Below are 20,994 nucleotides of genomic sequence, written 5' to 3'. Positions count from 1 at the left end.
CCACTGTTGCGAAACGAAATGCGCTGAAGAGGGGCGGCAGGGGAGTCAGGGGACCGGTGACTGTGATTAAGGTTGCTACATAGGCTTCCGTCAAACTACTTCGCACCGCTGTCTATCCTAATATCTACGGAGCTACATGCGCGGAAGAAATGGTCGCATGTCCTTACCAGCAGAGTCCGTTCTACTGCCAGTTTTGCTCCTTGCTCGTAACCGTTCGATAATGCGTGATGCAGCCTACCATCAATTTATGACTTCTTCGAACTACCTGCAAAAGTACTAAAGACTAAATACTTATTTTCTGTTTCACAAATGTCCTTGTCGCCGTCAGGTTATGAATTGATCCTGTAAATAGAACGCGCCTTCTCACAAGAATAATTCGGCGCCTTGGCGTTTTTCCGCCATAAAAACGCAGCCGCCGCAGTCGGGAGTTCCTGAGTTCGAACCCGACCGCGGCGGCTGCGTTGTTAAAGGAGGAAAAACGCCAAGGCGCCCGTGTGCTGTGCGATGTCAAAGCACGTTAAAGATCCCCAGGTGGTCGAAATTATTCCAGAGCCCTCCACTACGGCACCTCTTCCTTCCTTTCTTCTTTCACTCCCTCCTTTATCTCTTCCCTTACGGCGCGGTTTAGGTGTCCAGCCATATATGAGACAGATACTGCGCCATTTCCTTTCCCCCAAAACCAAATATTATTATTATTATTATTATTATTATTAATGAGGAATTGCGTACCAACACGGACAAGTTCACTTATGAAGGGCTCAACTATAACGAAGGCTCGCCTATTACGAACGAGAACGGTGACATCGTCAAACTATGTAGTAGGCCAATGGCAACGAAACCTTGATAGAACGAACTGGGGCCGTAAAATTTAGCTATAGCGAATGAGGAGGCGCCGTAAACTTCATACCACAGTCGAAAAACTATCGCTTCCACCAAGCGCGGAGAACCAATATCGTCTGTCATCCTTTGCGACACCACCCCGGAAAGAACATGGCGACCCGGAGAGGCAAGAAAAAATGCGACATGCAAAGGGTATATAACCGGTGGCGAAGCGTAGTCCGGTGGCCTGCTAAGGAATCGTTTCATCTGTGCCGGTTTGGTAAAGCATTTAAAGTATAAGGAGAAGCACAGTAGGCACGAGACAGGGCAAGCGTCTAAAGCGAAACTGGAGCGATTTGAAATATTGTGCCGCGTTGCTAACCCTGCTGGTCAAGCGGTATGTGAAGCCTGCCCATTCGGATGTCCACCGTTTCTGCTCTTACCGTGTGCAGACAGCAATCATTGCAGCTGGTACTGCGTTCTGTGGGTACGCGCACCCTTCATTGCTGCATGGGCCCAGGAACTACAAATGACGCTGTGAAAAGGCCACGGGATGAGAGAGGGCCGTGATTTCGTTTCGGCACGTCTCTGATGCACTCGTGGTCGGACGAATCCTGGGATGACGTCGTTAGCGCGGAAGCCGACATCCCACTGACGTGCTCGAACAAAGTTATTGTACGCGCACTCCCGACCGCCAGGAAACTGGTCAAGGGGGCGAAACTGCCACTAGCTACCGAGGCCATTAGTTATAACGCGTTCCTAAAGCAGATTGCTGGCAGCAAGGGTCTCGCCGAAGAGAGCATGACCACTCTGCAAAGCTTGGAAAGCTCAGCTATAGCGCCTGCTTTAAACAAGTTGACGCAAAAAAAATAACTTTCTAAAGAAAGAAATGCCAGTTTTGTCGGCCTCGGTATTCTCGGCTGTAATATAAGGAGTCGATTTATTACGAACTTTGGACACAACTCACGCCATCCGAGTGACGGTCAGGTTAGTTGTAAGTTCCCTCGACTGAATTTGCTTATGTGTTTGATCATGCCCCAGCTTTGTTAGTGTTGGGACATGCTTCACACATGCAGGTGACTCATGCCAGAGGGGATCAGAAAGTCATTTCTATGCAACGTTTCCATTATGTTTTTCTTACTGTCATGCGTAAATATGCATGGAAGTATTAAAAACCTAATTAATTTCTATTACCCTGTGGACCGCAGAAATCAAGCATACATTATAACTTGACAAGCATTTACTAGAAAATTGATATCACACAGGTGCCGCGATGGCTCAGTGGCTTGGGAGTTTGGCTCCTGATCCCAAGGTAGAGAGAACGACTCTCAGTTTCGGCGGCTACATTTTGATGGGAGCGATACTCAAAAACGCCCTAGGGCTGTGCGATAGCATGGCGCGTTGAAGAACCTCTTCGTTGAACCGCCTTCCACTGTGGTGTCCCTCACTGCCCAAGCGTCGCTTAGAGACGCTAAACCTTATTTACCATACCATTTAGATAGCACATATATTATTTATCCCGTAGAAAGTTCGGTCAAGAGGAATACTTCAGTATTTTTTGTCCGCATTTCTGTTCTCATTTTATCTACTTGTGTATCCCATTTTCTCATTGTAAATCATTTTATCTATTTAGTTTAACTTATTGGTTGCTATGCAGATTCAAAGTCGGCATTTTAGGTGATAGTGCAGATCCTTCGAATTGCTTTTCGCGGTGTTTTAGGGTCCATGTATGGCAGGATGAAGCTGTCCATGTAGTGAGACACCTTGGCAAAGTACAAGGGTGAGTCGGAGGCATCTCCGCAGGTCCACGGTCCACCGGACACGATGCCAAATAGGGTCCACGTTTCGTTCCTTTGATGCACAACCGGTCCACCGCTGTCACCCTTGAAAACCGAAACCACAAAACACCTCGTTTAAATTAAAAGCAATGTGTGCAATCCAGGAGCAAATTTTTGTGCAAAGCAAAGGTGAAGGTGACCTTGCTTACAGAGAAGGAAGTCATGCCACATTGGCAGCGGTTACATAATTTATTTTTACAGGGCTATTTCTTCCCTCTCATAAACCTTAAGCTTCGGCACTGGGTGCCTCTAACACACGGCAAACAGAAACAACACACAATTAACACCCAACGAGCAAAACCTGATATCAAACCTGGACAGCGGGGTCATTTCCAGCTAACACTGCAAATCACTTATTAGAGTGCTTCGTTGGACCTCGCAGAAGTCTACTTTATTGTGATATTCTTTCCAATGCCTCTCACCCAGCTGGTATTGGTAGTCTTTAAGGCCGCCTTTCTTGAGCACTTAGGGATCGAAAACGTACTTCCAGCATCCATTCTTGGCTGATAGTACCTCTCTGTGCTAACAAAATATTTTTGCGTCCCTGTTCAATGCGAAAATAGCTCATAGGTTCACATATTGGGGGCTCCCAGCATCCTGTGAGTGCTGCTGCGAGTCGTTCGTGGGAATTCAAAATAATAAAAAACAATGTAGAAATCCTTTCCTGAGGTATTTTTGCATTCTTTGCAAAAGTGGGATTTAGAGAAGAATGTATAATATGATCAGCGCCAATAACGTGGTGCCACTGCAGACCGCGCAGGCCTAATTATTGCTCAGTTCAGTGAGAACATCGCATTCTTATAATTTGTTATGAGCGATTGCATCGATTGCACTGGTGACAAAAAATCACTCAGATAGTAAGCCTACTTGTGACGTCGGAATAAGAACCGCCGTAAAATTTATTCATGCCAGAAATTTGTTAACTTCGTTCGCAGTCTTCCATAAATTAAGATAAGAAAGACTGTTAGATTTTAACGAGATCACTGGCGCTGAAACTTATTTACGCTGCGCCGACAAGCACAATTTTTTCTGATCCATCGCCTGCTATCGATGTCAGTCTGTGCTTCCTGCCATTTAAAACACAACTCGACACCTCATAACCACTGATGAAACGACGAGACCTGCAAAGCGACACAACCACATGGCTCTGCAAGAACGTGAAGTGATACAGGGCAAGCGACAAAACTGCTTAATATGTGTGTCGTTTAGAATAATAGCAATAAATGCCTTTGATCATGGCAAAGTTGTGTGGGCAGTGTTTGGTGAAGACTATCGGTGAAGACTATCTGCAACCTGTTGTGTTATCTTCTTGTCCTTGTCTTTTTGTGCGCAGTACCACCCCTCTTGTATTTACCACGATTTTGAAGCGTTCTTGCTGTTTGTTATATCATATCACAAAATTCATGCGTTTTGTGAGCGCGGTTTCGATGAAATTCGTAATTACTTCATTAACAATCCATAACTTCTAACAAACTCTTACATAATGACTGCGTCGCTTAGGAAAACAAGCCCTGTCCCACAAGAATCTATCCTGGTGTCGCTTATGATTGTCCAATTCCTTAATGGTACACTTACACCTAATCTGCAGTGTATCCCTCACCGTATGTATCGACGAAACGCGGCTCATTACACAAATGCCCGTGCCAAGGGGTTTTGAAATGTACAGTTTAGCTGTAAAGCCTTTACGGATTGTAGACTTGAAGTAAAATTGTGCTATGAAAATATCTTCCAATTCAATTCAATTCAATTATTTTATTTTCTTTTATCAAAAGAGGGAGCAGTCACAAAAAGCTACCATTCTCGGTTGCTTGACGGGACGGCTGCCCCTACAGGTGATGGCAGCAACTGTACATACATCAAGGTGCAGTTCAAAGAAACATACACATGAAATTCATATATATATATATATATATATATATATATATATATATATAAGTTGCCTTGTACACATTGGTTTGCAAAAATAAAATAAAGGTTCGGTATACATGTATATGCAGGCAGATTGGAAACATCCGATACAAAATATTTGTGAAAACAACAGTTTGTTTATATTGAGCAAAAGAAAAAAAGTGAAAAGTAGCAATCATAAACCCAAGAGAAAAAAAAATCATTATGAAGCGAAAAGAGAACAAGCAATTGAACATAATCACATTCAAATAAAAACTTTTCTGACGCCTTTGTTCGGCATACTAGTAATTTCAATTTTGTCCAGTTAAAACTTATTTAGCATTGATGGAAGGGTATGTGTCAAGGACTGCAGAGAGTAGTTGTTACGAGGTATAGGAACCTGCCAGTCCTCGGGATGACGGGTATTGTAAAGCGGCGTGTTTAGCGTAACTTTGGATAGATCAACACAGAAGGGGTTGTTTGCTTTTGCGGCAGTACGGCGTGAGTCAGCTAAGCGATATTTGTAAAAGTTATCCCTTTTCATCACATTAGGATGGTGAAAAAACTCCGCAGAGGGCAAGTCAAAAGGTACATTTGCAATTATTCTCGAGGCCCTTTTCTGCAAAATAAGCATTGTGCATTCGTTTTTTGTTGTAGTCTCCCAAACCAACTATCCACAGCTTAACTTGGACAAAATTAGGAAATAAATCAACAGCTTTACTGGTTTTGGTATTGCAAATCTGTTCTTGTTAAGTAGGCCAAAGATCTTACATAATTTTTGATACATTTCATCGCACATGTAACTGCCAACATAGGTTACTGAAGAAATGAACTCCAAGTGTTTTATAGCACTCAACAACATCAATGGATATGGAATCAAGATCTATTTAGGACAAATCAACCGTTTTATTCTTTGGCCGCAATAGTACCGCTTTTCTTTTTGCAGTGTTTGCAAGTAAACATTTTTATTCATCCAGTCCAAAACGTCAGTAAGGATTTTTCTTGCGGTTTCTTCAACGCCTTCTGTGTTTTTGCCTCTGATAAGGAGTGTGGTATCATCTGCATAATATATGAGGGAGACCAGGGGATCGCAGATATCTTGGAGATCATTGATGTGTAGACAGAACAGCAGGGGTCCCAAAATGCTTCCCTGCGATACTCCTGTAGTGACATGTTTAAACTCCGAGGAATATTCATCCAACGCAACGTACTGCTTGCGATAACTTAAATAAGATCTGAATAAATCGTGTGCAAGGCCGCATACACCGTTACAAAAAGTTTGTTAATTAACTTAGTCTGACAGAGGGTATTAAACGTTTTCGATAGATAAATGTAAATTCCTAATGTTAATAGATTCTTTGAAAAACTGTTTAGAAATAATTCTTTTTGTATTAACAGCGCTGGCTCAGTTGAACAATTTCTTGGGAAACCACGCTGGAAACTATTTAATAATGCATATTCCGACAAAAAAAATTGGTTAGTCTAGTGTGTATAAGTTTTCCAAGCGGCTTAGAAAAGACTTGGAGGATTGATACAGGCCTGTAGTTTTTTAACACAATTTTATCGCCAACTTTGTATATTATTGTCATTTTAGCGACTTTCATCCTTTCGGGAAATATTCCCATGGATAAAGGCAAGTTAAATATATATTTAAAACGTGATGCTCTAAGGCTAGCTACATACTTCATTGGATTAACCTGTAGGTTTTCTGAGTCACAAGCGCTACTGTTGTTCGAGTTGAAAAGGGTGGACTGTATTTCGCGTTCTTCAGCGGGGGGGGGGGGGGGGGGGGGGTGAAAAAAGAGAATTTGCTTTCGTCAATACTCGCGGCTCATCCGAATGACATTTTTCCGGAACAGCTGGGAATTGATTTATGTAAATGTCATTCAAGAGGTTTGCCAGCCGAGCTACGGAAAACGTTTCGTTCGCGTGAGAAATTGCTTGTATTTCGCTTTTTTTTTTCGGCCTCTAGTGAGTACGGAGTTCAATCGATTATTTTTACAGCCTTCTAAATAAAATTATTACAACCGTACAGCCTTTGAATCTGGTCTAGGGCGCAGTACATAGATTTATTTTCGATTCTGGCGCATCGAGACGCGATCATTCGCTCAGTGTGGGTACTCAGCATTGTATTGCGCCCTGTTTACTTGATTTTATAAAAGTAGGTTGCCACAACGCAATGTGAGTTCATACTTAACATGTGGCATCTACAAATTATTGAAGAAATTCGAGTAATTTTTACTCCCTCATATTGGTGCTGCGGTCGTCAAGCTACAGGTTGGTTGTTAATTGCAACGAAACACCAAGCAGCAAAGGTAATCGCGCCAATATTGGAATGCATTAGCAAAGGCTGTTCCTACAGTGTACCAGAGTGAAACATTTCTTACCAATATTGGGCCAATTACCTTTGCTGCTTGGGCACCGGTGCTGAAGAAATAGAGCCTCATAAGAGCTCCTGGATGAGCACAAAACGAGTAACACCTCTAGAAATCTTTGATTACAAATCTCATTGTATATATGCCTCGCACTACTGTCTCCAGAAAGGAAAGCACGCTGGAAGTTGCTGTACTTTGGTGACGTTCTTCTACTTAATGCGACATTTAAACGGTATTCAACCGGGGGAGACCATCGTGGAGGGATCCATAAAACGATGGTTACCAGAGCAAGCCCCTTTTTTGGGGCGCGGTTACAAGGGCGGCTGCTATCTGAAAGGGACGTCACGGTTACCATACACACCACAAGCTAAAGGTAAGAAGGTTATTTGAACACTTTCGGGTAATTTTTTTCGCAACTAGACCTGAAAAGCAATCGCATAGTGTATTAAATAAGTCAATCAGTAAGAACCCTCTTCGCCACGGTGGGAATGAATTCGTTTGGGTGAGTATATGCTCCACCAACACCGCTGCAGCTAAGATCACTGCGCCGAATCTTGAAGGCATGAAGCTTCCGTCGTGTGACTTGCTAATGCATTCGCTGCAGAAGTTATGCAACGCTCGTGTGAATATTGCATTACAGAGGAGTTAAAGCCTTATACTCTGCAGTTTCAGATTACACGTATTGCCGAGGCTATGTTCTTGTGGAAAATAACAGAGCATCATTTCCTGCTTGACAACTTCAATATTTATATTATGTTATGAGTCTCTAATCTACCCAACCTGTATAGAATGAGCTGGAAGACGGCGCAAAATTTGCCACAGTTTTACACAAGAAAGCGTTAACGCACTTTTTGATAATTTGGGCGTATACTGCTGCTGCTGCTTTATGACAGACATGTTGTTCACGCACTCTCTCGCCATAATAATTCAGGACACAAGGAAGCATCCTCTTTGTAGATGTGACCTACACAAACGGCCTGCATGACTTGTAGAAAAAAAGGAATCCATGCAGGTATTGCGCCGATCAAAAACGAGGCTTTCCGGTAACAGCGCGAAGACAGGACGACAAAAAACACAACACAAGCGCATGTGTTGTGTTTTCCCTGTCGTCCCGACTTCTCGCAGTGACGTACAAGATCGTGAACCAAAACGTCCAACTCACCACTTTTATGAAGAAGCACGGCTGTCGTGCTGAGTTATGACACTGAGTTTTGTAAGGTGCAATAGTACTCACAAAGCAGGATGATCCGAATGTATGGCTTGCGCACATAACATCAGGGTTCACATGTGGGCAATTTTCATCCCGAAGTTCTTCGGTCATAGCTTGCTTTAGTTCAGCAGACTTTTTGAGGATTCTGGTTCCTGCAGATCGACAATAACGAATAAAGTAAGTGGCGTATACTTTTAGAGACATTTGGCTTCCTTCTTGCGGACAGTTTGGTTTTATGGAACCATACACAAAAATATTTTGCACGGCTTATGAAGTTAAGACGTCAGAAGCTTGGCTGCAGGCAAAGAATTGAATCCAAGAGCGTTCTTAGGTGCTTCCGTGTACCTATGAACTGCATCCTCAACTGTCAAGTATATAGCATCTTTCAATGACAAGACAGTTCATTAATGTGAACCACGGCCAAGATTTGTTACCACCACATTTAACAAAACATACTTCGAACAGAGTGTTCTGATGGCCTCTCTTTTATTAAACAGCTTACCGTTCCAATTAAAATGGTTTAATGTGTCTTCAAGCACAGAAGGATGTGACGATGATTAAAAAAAATTCTGTGGTCTTCATACAGCCATTGCCATATAGAAGAATGGAACAGAATCAAGTCAACCTTAGACATAAATCAACCAAATCATCAGGAAAGATTTCGTAAAGATACGCCACAATTGACCACATTCACACTATCAACCAGGTGAGAGAGAACTGCCCAGAATGTAACCAGCTTAGATATAGCGTTCATTGATTACGAGAAAGCATTTGACTTAGTGGAAACCTCGGCAGCCATGCAGGCATTGCGGAATCAGGTTGTAGAACAGCTTTAAGGAAAAATACTGGAAGATATATATAACAACCACACAGCTACCACACTACTTCATAAAATCAGGAATACGATTCTAATAAGGAGGAGTGTCAAACAGGAAGACACGATCTCACCAGTGCTATTCACCACCTTCTTATAGAAGCTGTTTCGGGGCCTGGATTGTGAATAGTTGGAGATAAAAGTTATTGAAGAATACCTACATAATTTGCGATTCGCTTACGACATTGCCTGGCTAAGACACTCTGGAGATAAGCTGCAAATCATGATTAAGGAGTCAAAGAGGCAGAGAAGAATGGCAGGTTTTCATGTAGAAAACTAAAGTAATATTCAACACTCTCACAAGGAAACAGCAGTTCACAATTGATAGGGAGGTGTTGGAAGTGGTAAAAATCTACTTAAGGCAGGTAGTGCCTGCTGATTCTGATAGCGAGAGTGAAATAAGTAGATGGGACTAAGAATAGGGTGCAGCGCATATGGCAGGTTCTCTGAGATCTTGAATGGTGGTCTAACAATATGCCTCATGAGAATAGTATGCGACAGCTGGATCTTACCGGCACTCACCAATGGGACAGAAACATGGAGGGCAGCGGAAAGGGCACAGCTTAAATTAAGGAGAGCGAAGCGAGCTAAGGAAAGGAATCGATAGGTGCAACGTTAAGAGATCGAAAGTGGGCAGAGTAGAAGAGGGAACAAACGCGGGTTTAATGGCATCCTAGTCGAGGTAAAGAGGAAGATATGGGCTTGGGCAGGGAATGTAATACGAAGGCAAAATAACTGCTCGTCTTTAAGGGCGACGGAATGAATTTCAAGACAAGGCAAGCGTAGCGGGTTGCGGTAGAAAGTTAGGTGGGTGGATGAGATTGGGAAGTTTGCTGGGATACGGTAGCCGCAGCTGGCAAACGATGGGGTTAATTGTAGAGACATGGTAGAGGCCTTTGCCCTGCAGTAGGCGTAGTCCGGCTGATGATGGTGATAATGGTGCTGATAGAAAAATGACACGTGACATGGCAGATTTAATGCAATTCACAACAAGATTGCATGTGCGCCATAAGACGAGCTACATTACTGGGAACAAACACTTCGAGAAAGTCAAATAGAAATAGCAGTCTCACTCGTGGTAGCACCCCAGCCAGTGACGTAAAGCTTGGATCCTACCGGCAGTTCTTCTTTGTGACTAGGCAAGCAGACTGGAGATATGGTATTCGTGAAGTTCACACTCTCTCGAAGTTTCACGATCGCAATGTCTCTGTTGTTCCCCTGGAAGTCGAAAAAAGAAAACCGGTTGCGATATGCTGACTGAATCGGCGCTGCACTGTGGAGTTTTTTGCACATATTTTGCACAGCGCGCGCAAAAAATAGAAGCGAAGGTTACATCAGGGCACTCAAGACTGTGACAAGTTCCTCTTTATCTACCGACCATAAAATGGTAGCGCTGTCTTTTTTAAAGCAAAGAATGCTTTTATCTCCTATTCCTGGTAAAATTAAAGGAAACATCATTCAGAAACTGCGATGAGCATGGGGCCGAATATGGAGCCGATCTTAACCGGCAACTGCCGCAAATTTCCACTCGAAAATATCCAGCATAAAAACCAGCTGAAAGATGAACTGGTTGAAAATATCAACGCAGCATATAGTAACCGCCACAAACGCTACTTTCGCAGCTGAAAAGGACATCAAACTGGTAGTTAAACTGAAAGAGGGAATGGAAACAAAAGCAGCTAACAAACAGAGTCTAAAGTTTAAAGAAATAAGTATGCGCAATTTCACGAGGCAATAGAAGCTGATATAACTCTGCGAAATCGTGTCAGCGCTTGAGGTGCAGTCTTCTGTTTACCCCATATTGGTATTAAGAAAAACTAGAACTCATTGTTAATAGCTCTTGACTGTTATATATCTTTAAGCATCTTTTCCTCAATTAAACAAACCATAATCAGCCAAGCTAGCAGCGATATTGGATATAAAACAGGGAATGTTTGAAGGCACGGTAGTGCCTTTCTTTACGTTTCCACCAGCTCTTACCTTGGTGGGATTGAATCGCGGATGTGCGCACACCTCTTCGACCTTGTACACCGCTTCCGTATCATCGGTGGCGAGGCGTGTGTGCGACCCAAGGTGGACCCTCACGGTGTTCGACAACTTAGACCTGAAAATGTTTCAGGGTAGAAAAATAGAAAAACATTTCCTGTAGTTTCAAGCCAGCGCTGGTAGAACATAAAGTAGATACAAGTATGCGTGTAAAGGACAGGAGCGAGTGGTCTACCTTTGCTATGGTTATTTTTGCAATGCGCACTCGAAAAGGTCGGGATGGAACCGTTGATGTGCATGATAGTAGACTACGTAGACAGAATAGGTGCGCATGTGCAGCCTTTGGCAAAAAACTGTCAGTGGTTTAATTCGGTTATACCTAGTGAGACGAGCGGAAGCTCTGGTTAAGCAAGGTTACGCATTGTTTTGCCTGATTCTCTCTCTTGACGGTACTTTCGCTGCTTGGCCAGTCAGACTTCCCTTTATTCGGGAGACTCCTCTTCCCATTTAGTACGGCGCTTTCGCAGTGCCTCGGCTCAGCGAGTAATGTCGGCTGGATGATCGGGCACTTGGGCACAGCGTGCTATCTTCTGTGCGGAACCGTGCACTCACTAAGCCCGGCCTGCATGGGTGTGCGGAGCGAGTATTGGAAGCGAGCGTAGCTGCCGCGCTTATACATTGCACGCGCGGCGGCGCGACGACAACGAAGCGCCGGCGTGTCACGTGGTTAGTCACGTGATCAGGCCAGTGGCGGAGGGAAGCGGCGGCGGCTGGCGCAGATGTGCCGAGTCACGTGGTATACGTCACACCACTCCTCCGGTTTAGAGGTCAAACGGCGACTTTCGTGACATTCAAAGCTGCGGCTCGTATAGTAAGAGCTCCGGTCTTAAAATATACACCCCACACGTTCTGGTTTGGAGCCGTGCAGAGGTGTTCTTGTATACCGGTCGAAGCCGTAAGATTCAGAAGGAGGGGAAAGACATACTTCCAGCTTCAAACGATTTCTAATGATGGCGGTGCACTTCAAGACAGGCCGCACGGGCTTGAGCAACTCACCCGCGCTTTACATATTTTACAAAGGCTGTTCGTAAAATACAACAACAACGCGACAATTAAAGCGCGCGAGTCGGGCCCCGCATTGCGTTGAAAGCGAATAAATGTCAAAACTGCTTCTAAAAATGGGCGTGTTGCTCCCTGTCCTGCGTAAGGTCCTCAGATTATTTCAAGCGCTCACGCTCAGAACCGTCTTTTCTCGAGTGCCATCGGCAAATGGCATTTGTGTGCATTACAAGCACAGGCCTGAGACAAGAACCACAACTTGACCAGTCAGCATGTCGAGTTCAGTGCTGTGATTTGAAATTTGTGGATATAGTTGCCCGAAACTGCTCGTGGCTTGTGTGAGAGTGATCTTTATGAAGGGCTGCGGGGCTGACTTCGACACCGTGGTCATCATAACGTTGCATTTAAAGCGCACGAAGGGCGTTTCAGCGTTTTCTACATGCTTTCTACTTTTCTACCTTAATATAGCTTACAGTCGATTGGAAGTTTGAAAGAAGGATTCAGCCACAGTAAGCTCTAACTTTGGCATCGTAGCAAAAAGGAAGCAAAGAATAACGTCGTGTCCAAACGATAACTGAAAATTATAGGGAGTGTTGTTGTGCCACCATTCTGTTTGAACGTCGCTGAGTTGACAACCAACCGGTCTCAAAGTAACCACAAAAAAAAAATTTCCAACCAAAATATCAAGCAGAACTCTGCAAGACTCAGTTCGTGTAGGCAGTACCAACTCCATATATTAAACAGCGATTCATAAGTAAGCCATCATATTCATAACAACTGATACCATGATAATGGAGATGTGTTCTGAGCTATATTCATTGCCAAACATGCGGGCAGGGACTCGTTAAGTTTTTCTCCCTTAAATGCTGCTATTTCTGTAGACCCCTGCACACCTTTCGCATACTGATCGTATGCATGGGCCTCGTGTGGGCAGAGCTGGAGAGCGCCAGTTCAAGGAAGGTATTAGCTGCGCCTAACGACTTTTGCAGATCGATAAAATAAAGCGAAAAAAAAAGTGTACTAAGAGCAGCTAGATGCGAGTCATAGGTAACCCAAAATACCGACTCATTTGCCAAATCTCCGACAGAAAAAAGGCATATGAATGGCTGGTTGGCTTACTTTATGATGGTTTAACGTCCCAAAGCGACTCAGGCTACGAGAGACGCCGCAGTGAAGAGATCCGGAAATTTTGAGCGACTGGGATTATTTAACGTGCACTGACGTTGCACAGTGCACAGGCTTCTAGAATTTAGCCTCTATCAAAATTCAACCACCGCGGCCACAATCGAACCTGCGTCTTTCAGGTCAGCAGCCGAGCGACATAACCACTGAGCCACCTGGGCGGCGAAGTCTGAATGGTATTTTGAATTCAATACGAAGCTTTATACTCTGGTATATAGACGACTGACGAGCGTCGTACCCACGGCAAAAAAAAAAAGCATCAATAATGCAACATGGGTAATGGTACAAAGATGCCCTCCCGAGCCATTAGCTACGAGTTGTAATTTCGTGCTGTAAACCAAAGTCGCATTTACCAGGCTGATAATGCATTTTCATCAAAGAATTGCGCAAAAATAAAGAGAAGACTTGCCAAACGCAATGCGCCGCAGTGATGACATATCTGTCGTTGATGAGAGCGCCGCCGCAGAAGTGTTGGTAACTGTTCGTGTAGATGCCCGCTTGCCATGGCCAGCTTCCCGGTACGGCAGTGGAGCCCCCGTAGATGCGGTCCTCTGGGTCAAGCTGCGGTGGTATCTCCGGCACTCCACATTGGGCTGGAAAGTGCATGAGTCATCCATTCATTCCAATTAAGACGCCAAGGTATACAGGAAGACAAGGGAGTCCCTGGCCCCAAGATTGATTTGCAACGCGAGCACGAAGAAGTGTTGAAATAGTTATGGACTGATAACATGCAATGAAATCAGTTTCAACAATGAACTAGTGTGTGCGCATGCACAAAGTTTACTATAGGATGTTATCCCTCTACATGTTTATTACATACGAGTGTTTTCAGTTTGGTGGTGCAATAGGCGTCAAGATAAGATTTAGAAATGTCTAAAAAGTAACAGTGTTGAGAATCGCATCTTTAGTATTTCGCATTAGGGGTTTACGTCCTGAAGCAAGCTCATGGGTGACGAGGGTCGCCATCGAGAAGCGTGCGTTCTGGATTAATTTAGACCACCTGACGTTTTTAGCAAGCGTTGGGAAAGCACAAAGGCGTTTGTAATTTCTGATCACAGATTTCTGCATTCAAGTGACTCCTATGGTCCTGCTCCACTCAGCTGTACAGAACTATCAACTTTTGTGTGAAAGCGGGAACGCAATGCCAGGGATATACGCAGTAGATTCTTTTGATACAGAGGGAGTTTTTCATTGATAGGGAATGCTTGCGCGATGCGAGGTGGGCATTAATTACGAGCAGTGCGTGGGTACATGCATTTTTCCGGGGATATCAGCGAAACGGACATTGACGTGTTTTACATGAGGTGATCATGGTACGCTAAGGCATGCTGCGCCGGCACATCAGAGGCCAGAAATGGGCCCATGCTTGTGCTTGTCCATGAATTCCGCTCGCCCTTCCAAATGAACTCAAGGAATTGGGCCTTGAAAGAATGTTCTTTCATTGTGCTTCTTACCAATGGCCAGTCCATTCTGCTCATATTCTAAATTCGCAGATGAGGACACTGCGCTCCAGAGTACTGAATCCGGCACATGATGCGGATTTTAGATAAATGGTTTTGTACGTTCCGTCACATTTTCTTTCAAATCCTGTCAACTCTTTCGGTTTGGAGCAAGTTTAAAGTGTACACATAACACGTGAGAGCACATAAATATAATTGCTTTCCAGGGTGAATGCACCGAACCCAAAGAGTGCTGTCTATAGCTCTGACTTTGAAGTAAACCAGAAACCCCAAGGCAAGCATTATTTAAGACATAGTAAAGGGTCAAATAGTATCTTGACGCAATGCAAAAGAGAGTGGACACAGCTGAGTAAGGGGTGTGCCAATGAGCGCCATGGCTTAGGATACGTTCGAAAGAAAGCACTATGAACTGTGCATGCCGGCCAAAAATGCTGGTAGCTCTAGTAGTTGAAAGCGAACGAAGCGATTGAAAATATTTATTAAACCGCAGATGACTTTCCTGCGTGCGAGGCACTTACCATTCGGAATGTAGATGAGTCGAAAATGTGACGGCTTGAGCGCGCTGCAACTTAATTTTAAGTTGGGTCTATCATGAAGAAAACAAATTTCCAAAAGGGTGAGAAAAACAGGTTGTTTTAACACGAAGGAGAGGTTGTTCTGCTGCTTGAACTTCTAGTGTTCGGCTGATGCACTGATAGTAAACAGGCAGAATGAGAAAGTAGCTCACTCTGTCCAAATGTCATCAGCAAGGAATGTATGCTCACTGCTTATCTAGAGTTGTTTGCAACAAAAATTGAGAGCTTGCCATTGTTTCAGTTGTTCGCATTTTCTTTCATGAACTCATATTAGTCAAAAATGCTGCAGTGGGTGAAATTGTTTGCTTTTTTTCATAAAGTGATCTAATACAAGTAGTATTAAAAGTTAATTTGGGTTCTGCCCCGGTGCTGAGGAGTCTCATGGGTAGGCATATAAAATCCACAAATTCTGCTGTAGAGAAATTTATTTTGTTGAAAATAACTGCAAATTACTGCGCTTGCCTAACCAAAGAAATTTTCGCTATTGATTCTGTAATTAACGAGCATGACTTCGTTGCACAAACAGCCCCAGTTGTTAAGTCTGTAATAAAATATTTGTGATTGGAATGACAGTGACATGTTCCGGAGAAGGTTTTTAATAGTAGTAAATGGACTGGCTTTAAACAATGCGTTCAGTTCGACTCTGGAAGATGATAATTGCGTGTTGCAAATCAAAATGTAGCAAAAAATGGAAGCATATCCTTAGGGAATGAATTACTCATTTTGCAGCGTGGTAGGCAAAATCAACATTAAAGTTTATTATAAGAGCAAAATTCGCATCCATCGAGCTTTCTTGCGTTGCCGACGGAACCACGAAATAGATGTATTTCAAGTGTAAATCACCTCAGAAACGTATAGTAAATACTATCCGCCTAACAGCATTTGTGCACTTTTTTGTGTGGAACTGTTACAATGCTGTGATACGCAGAGCTGTGTTAAAACGTGGCCAATGTTCGACCACACGATATTACATGCACTTGTTGCCAAAAGGCGTAATGGTGGCTCTATGACGAATTGTGCCAGTAGCTTTTTTGCTCGCTAGAAAATTATATTTTCAGCACAACCAGCCGACTGACTGATCACACGATTTTACATGCACTTGTTGCCAAAAGGCGTAATGGTGGATCTATGACGAAATTGTGCCAGTAGCTTTTTTGCCCACTAGAAAATATTTTTTCGCCACAACCAGCCGACTGACTGATAATAGTCTGTGAACCAAGCTTCGGAACACAGCGCAACACTCGGGGTTTCAGGCTTCTCCTTCCCAGCCAACCCTTGAAATCGGAGGACAGACGTGTGACAGCCGCTAAATAGCACATTTCAGTTAATGTCGCAAACGTGAGCGAATGCTTTGCGTGGCAACAGTTTAAAAGGGGCGAGAGCATAAGCAATAAGCATTCCGTCGTTGCCGCAGTATGGGTATTGGACAAGCTGTAATTAATTTGGAAAATAAGACATATTTTTACTGTAAATGTCTTCACATCGCATTTCCGAGGTAGTGTTTGAACAATGCTTTGTGGCATAATTGGCTTCTAAGCATAGCAAAGAGGCGTACTAAAAGGTGTCATGACTCTTTGACCTGTAATAGGATGCGTGCTCAAAGACTAAAAAATAATTGCTTAAACTGGTCACATAACATCAGACTCAAGCAACAAGGTCTGTTTCGTTGTTTTTTGTCCTCTCTTGTTCAGTCTGATCTGGTTTATGAAGGTGAACGTCCCAAAGCGACTCAGGCTATGAGGGACGCCGCAGTGAAGGGCTCCCGAAATTTCGACCGTCCGGGGGTTTTTAACGTGCATTGATATCGCACAGCACGTGCGGGTCTCCACCATTTTGCCTCCATCTAAATGCGGCCGCACTGCGTCTTTCGGGTTAGCAGCCGAGCACAATAACCGCTGAGTCACCGCAGTGGCTTACCGTCTGTTCTTTTTTTTTAAAAATGCATGTAAATAACAAAAAAAGAGAGAATTAAGTCGCTTATAACAAAACATTAGGATTTTTTGGCCTCTGCCAGCAGGCGTCATTTGAAAGCTGCTAGCTTTTTTTAAAGCTTCGTTGCTACTACATTACAGCGCGATGTTATAGCAAGAGCGGCGCATTATGGCTCGCGTATTTTAAATCTTTCTGAAATGTTTCCAAACTGTAGTTTTGGAGGCATCATCATCAGTAGCTCTGTCAGCCTGACTACGCCCATTCCAAGACCATTCTCTCTACCATACGACTCCACTTAACTCCGTCCTGTGCCAGCTGCATCTTCCTTATCCCCGCAGACTTGCCAACCTCATTCGCCCAAGTAACTTTCTGCCTCTTGTGCTACGCTAGCTTTCGGGGCGCATGGAAGCAAAACTTGTACGGCTCACCTTGACACATTCAAGTTAACTTAATGATTACGTTCGCGAAGAAAAGGAAACAGGAGGGCTACATTTCAACCTTCTTGGGCTTCAATTCAACAAAGAACAAGTACGCGGCGTTTAGCGTTCCACCCTTTCACCTCCCAGCGTATTTTTGAACGTAGCCTCTTTTCTTCCGCTTAAATGCGGTGGGCTGCGTTAAATAATCTTTGAATTGCCACACACGGGTGTCAGTAGGCCGAGCTGTTGGCCAAGGGATCGCATTAAAGGATGCTCTTCATTCCGGTGACCTTCTTCTTACAGGGAAAGGAAAGAAACAAAGGAGCGGCGACGGCACATTTCACACCTGCCTGCCTTTAACATAAGAGTGGCCTATGCTCTCGCCCACGCTTTGCTTACCAATTTAGTAGATTTTCATAGTTAAGAAGCTGAAATATCTCGAATGTGTGCAGCGTATGCGCTCAAGGGTCAAGAGCTCGCGAAAAAATCGCTCACGCCACGCGATCATAAGACCATTAACCTGCAGACAAAATAAAAAGCGACTACATCATGCAATTAAATCAATAACGGAACAATGTCGGCTGAAAAGAAGAAAAGAAACAATTGCCACAGTGTTCCTGCACATCAAATGATTGCCGTGAATGAGTGTTTAAGCTCATCGATAGAAGTATGAAACGAGCTAATAATGATGATATAAGACTGTGTACTATTTGGCCGTAACCTCAGCCAAATCACTGCTACAAAGAGAGCTGTCGTGCGTCTACTCTGTTATGCAAATAGAGACTCATTGTTACACTCATGTCACGTGTCAATGAGGGTGCTGTTTAAACTAAGGCCTGACGTTGAAATCACGCGAAAGGTTCAAGCGTTCAGCCTGTCTTGGGCCATGCAAACAAATTTCAAGAGTCGCAGCTGATAATACTGCGCCTCAATAAGCACCAGGGAAAACTTCTATAACTTTATTGAAGGGTGTCACGTAAAATAAATGGAAAACAGGTGCGCCACCCCAAGCGTGGGGATATATACAAATATTAAATAAAATGATCGACACAGCTTCGGCAGATGATTTTTTAATCCAGCCACCGTGTGTTCCGTTTCAAACCAAGCACAGCAAACAAGAAATAATTTTCTAGCTAGCAGACTCTTCAAAATTGGTAATGAAGTTCCTTTTTTTAACACTCGCGAGGGGAACACCATTAATAACTGCTGCCCCAAATTCATTTTTTTTTAGTTTAACAAAATATTTTTCGAGTGTATTTTTAAGCGTGGCTAACGAAATGCTTGTCTTCATTTATCCTGCTATCTGCTCAGCAACAGTCATCAGCTCGGCCTTCTGACAAGGTTACTGTGCTCAACAGACGCTGAAAAATGTACCTGAAAAAAGAAGTAAGGAGTTTTTTATTGCTGTCATGAGAAATTCAGCGAGAGCTCTGACGTTAGGAAGTGCTGAACCCAGTCGGAGTGTTCCCTAACTCAGTGCAGCGATGGGGGATATCTGTTGCTGTTATGTCGCTGCAAGAATTATACTCAAGCACTCCGAATAATGGTTTTGCGGTTTTTATTTTCAGTTTATGTAACGTAGAATAAACGAAAGAACTTGGATCTCTGAGCCTGCATTTCAAATATCAAAGCCTTTCCGCTTCTGTTCGAAAGCTAAGATTCTGTCAAACGTTACGTTTCATTCTTCTCTGGGACTAACTTTGCTGAAGAATGCCATATTCGGCAAAAAGTTCGCTCCGGAATTCAATATTACGAAAGTGATCATTATGCTCCTTCGGTGCTTGCTAGCAGTCAGGCTGTTGCAAGTGCGCCGCCTTTTGAGCTCAGCTGCTGAAACGATGTTTAAAGGCACCTAGGGATTAGGCTGAGAGTGGGAAAAGGCAGTTTACAAATGAAATCAGTAAGCGTAAAGTGGACGCACTAAGCACAAACTTACTCAACATGCACTATAAATGAAAGGCAGGTGCAAGTTGAAACACACGAGCGATTCTTCTATGAGGGTAAACATTCTCATCCGGTGCGTTCTCAGAGAAAAAAAAAAAGCAGCCACCGAGCGTTTGCTTCCTTCCACCTCCCCTGCTTTCTTTTTCTTGTTTTCAACCTAACTAGTGCAATACTGTCGAAAGAGCAGACATCCCTCCTGACTAAAATAGACTCAGGCCGGCATAAAGAACGCTGTCTTAGCCCAAGACGAGGATGCGCAACATTTCCGCTTTGGTGCCCGCCAAACGCAGAAGCGTTCAATTGCCGAGAAAATCAGCAGAATACGTACCGTCGCTCTGTGCAAAAGCCACGTAAAACAGGGTGGAAAGAAGCGCTATAAGTTTTGCCGTGCTCCCTGGTGTCACTGGCATTTCCACGACTCGGTGAACAGAACAGGGCTACTGGAATATTTCAGGAACCCTGATCAAGGACAACCACTGGAGTATCTCCCAGTTCGAGGATGCCTTGCGCTGTAGAGGGTGGATCCGCCCCTGCGGTATCTTCTAGCCTCTTGTTATGTGCGCCACAGATAACGCGTTACCGACACCGGTATCGCTGGAGGCTGATAACGTCCCCATTATCTCGACCTTTCATGCATTGTTCAATACAGCGGAAACTCAAGCTGCTCTTTTTTCGACCTCGCACTTTTCGCTCCTTGTCGTGCGTATAGAATTGCAAAATGTAAAGTAGTAATTCTACCATAATATGCAATAATGCCACACTGCTGTTTCTCTGCCAGCTCCACCTGGTGGCCGAAATCTGTCTCCCAGCGCGTGACCAAACGTCTTATTTATCTTGAATGAGTAAGGCGGTTCGGCAAGCCTCGCCCAGTAAACGGCATTGCTTCGTGCTACGTTTGTCGGTGACATTTGGTGGAGGTGCTGGGTCTCATCGCATGTACGCCGACCCCAACGATAAACTTGATGCTTCTGCCCAACGCGCGGACGTCGCACCTGTCCACAAGGCCTACAAGCAGCTCCGCCATCTACCTGGACAATTTGGTATTGAACGGCACCTCAACGTCATCACCATGTGATGATGCCTACTGCAAATCAAGCTGCTCTGGTGAGAAACTTCACCAGGGATCATCGGGTCGAGTTCGATGCCTTCATGAATAAATGCGACCCTATCAAGGAAGCGCCGCAAAATGTGCAGGAAATGTGATCCCCATCGATTTCGCTGAGGACACGACCACGCTCAAGGCGCACAGTCTGCAAAGCGAAGCACGAGCTAGAGGACACCAGCGGTGTTGGAACTGCGTTCTGTTCAGACGGCGCCAACATAGCCGGTGCCAACAACGTCTTCAAAAAGCACAAAACACGCCGGGTTCACTCCGAATAGGTCGACTGCTTCAGTGCTTCCACCTTCCGACATCTTTTGCCCCGCCACGCTGCA

The 20,994-nt window shown here is 44.1% G+C and overlaps 1 protein-coding gene across 1 annotated transcript; it reads right to left on the bottom strand.

Annotated features, from left to right (window-relative positions):
* Positions 1-2,420: 2,420 nt before the first annotated feature.
* On the bottom strand, positions 2,421-20,080 carry LOC144121823 (chymotrypsinogen B-like). The gene is made up of 6 exons (XM_077655235.1): positions 19,889-20,080; positions 13,640-13,823; positions 10,984-11,107; positions 10,077-10,221; positions 8,154-8,281; positions 2,421-2,702 (listed from the first exon to the last, which is right to left on the bottom strand). Exons 1-6 carry the CDS (start codon positions 19,968-19,970, stop codon positions 2,493-2,495), a joined length of 873 nt encoding a protein of 290 aa, XP_077511361.1. The 5' UTR covers positions 19,971-20,080; the 3' UTR covers positions 2,421-2,492.
* Positions 20,081-20,994: the final 914 nt, after the last annotated feature.

This window comes from Amblyomma americanum, chromosome 2 (genome assembly GCF_052857255.1).
Source record: "Amblyomma americanum isolate KBUSLIRL-KWMA chromosome 2, ASM5285725v1, whole genome shotgun sequence".
Classification (NCBI taxonomy): Eukaryota; Metazoa; Arthropoda; class Arachnida; order Ixodida; family Ixodidae; genus Amblyomma; species Amblyomma americanum.
This window is presented reverse-complemented; position numbering and strand designations above follow the sequence as displayed.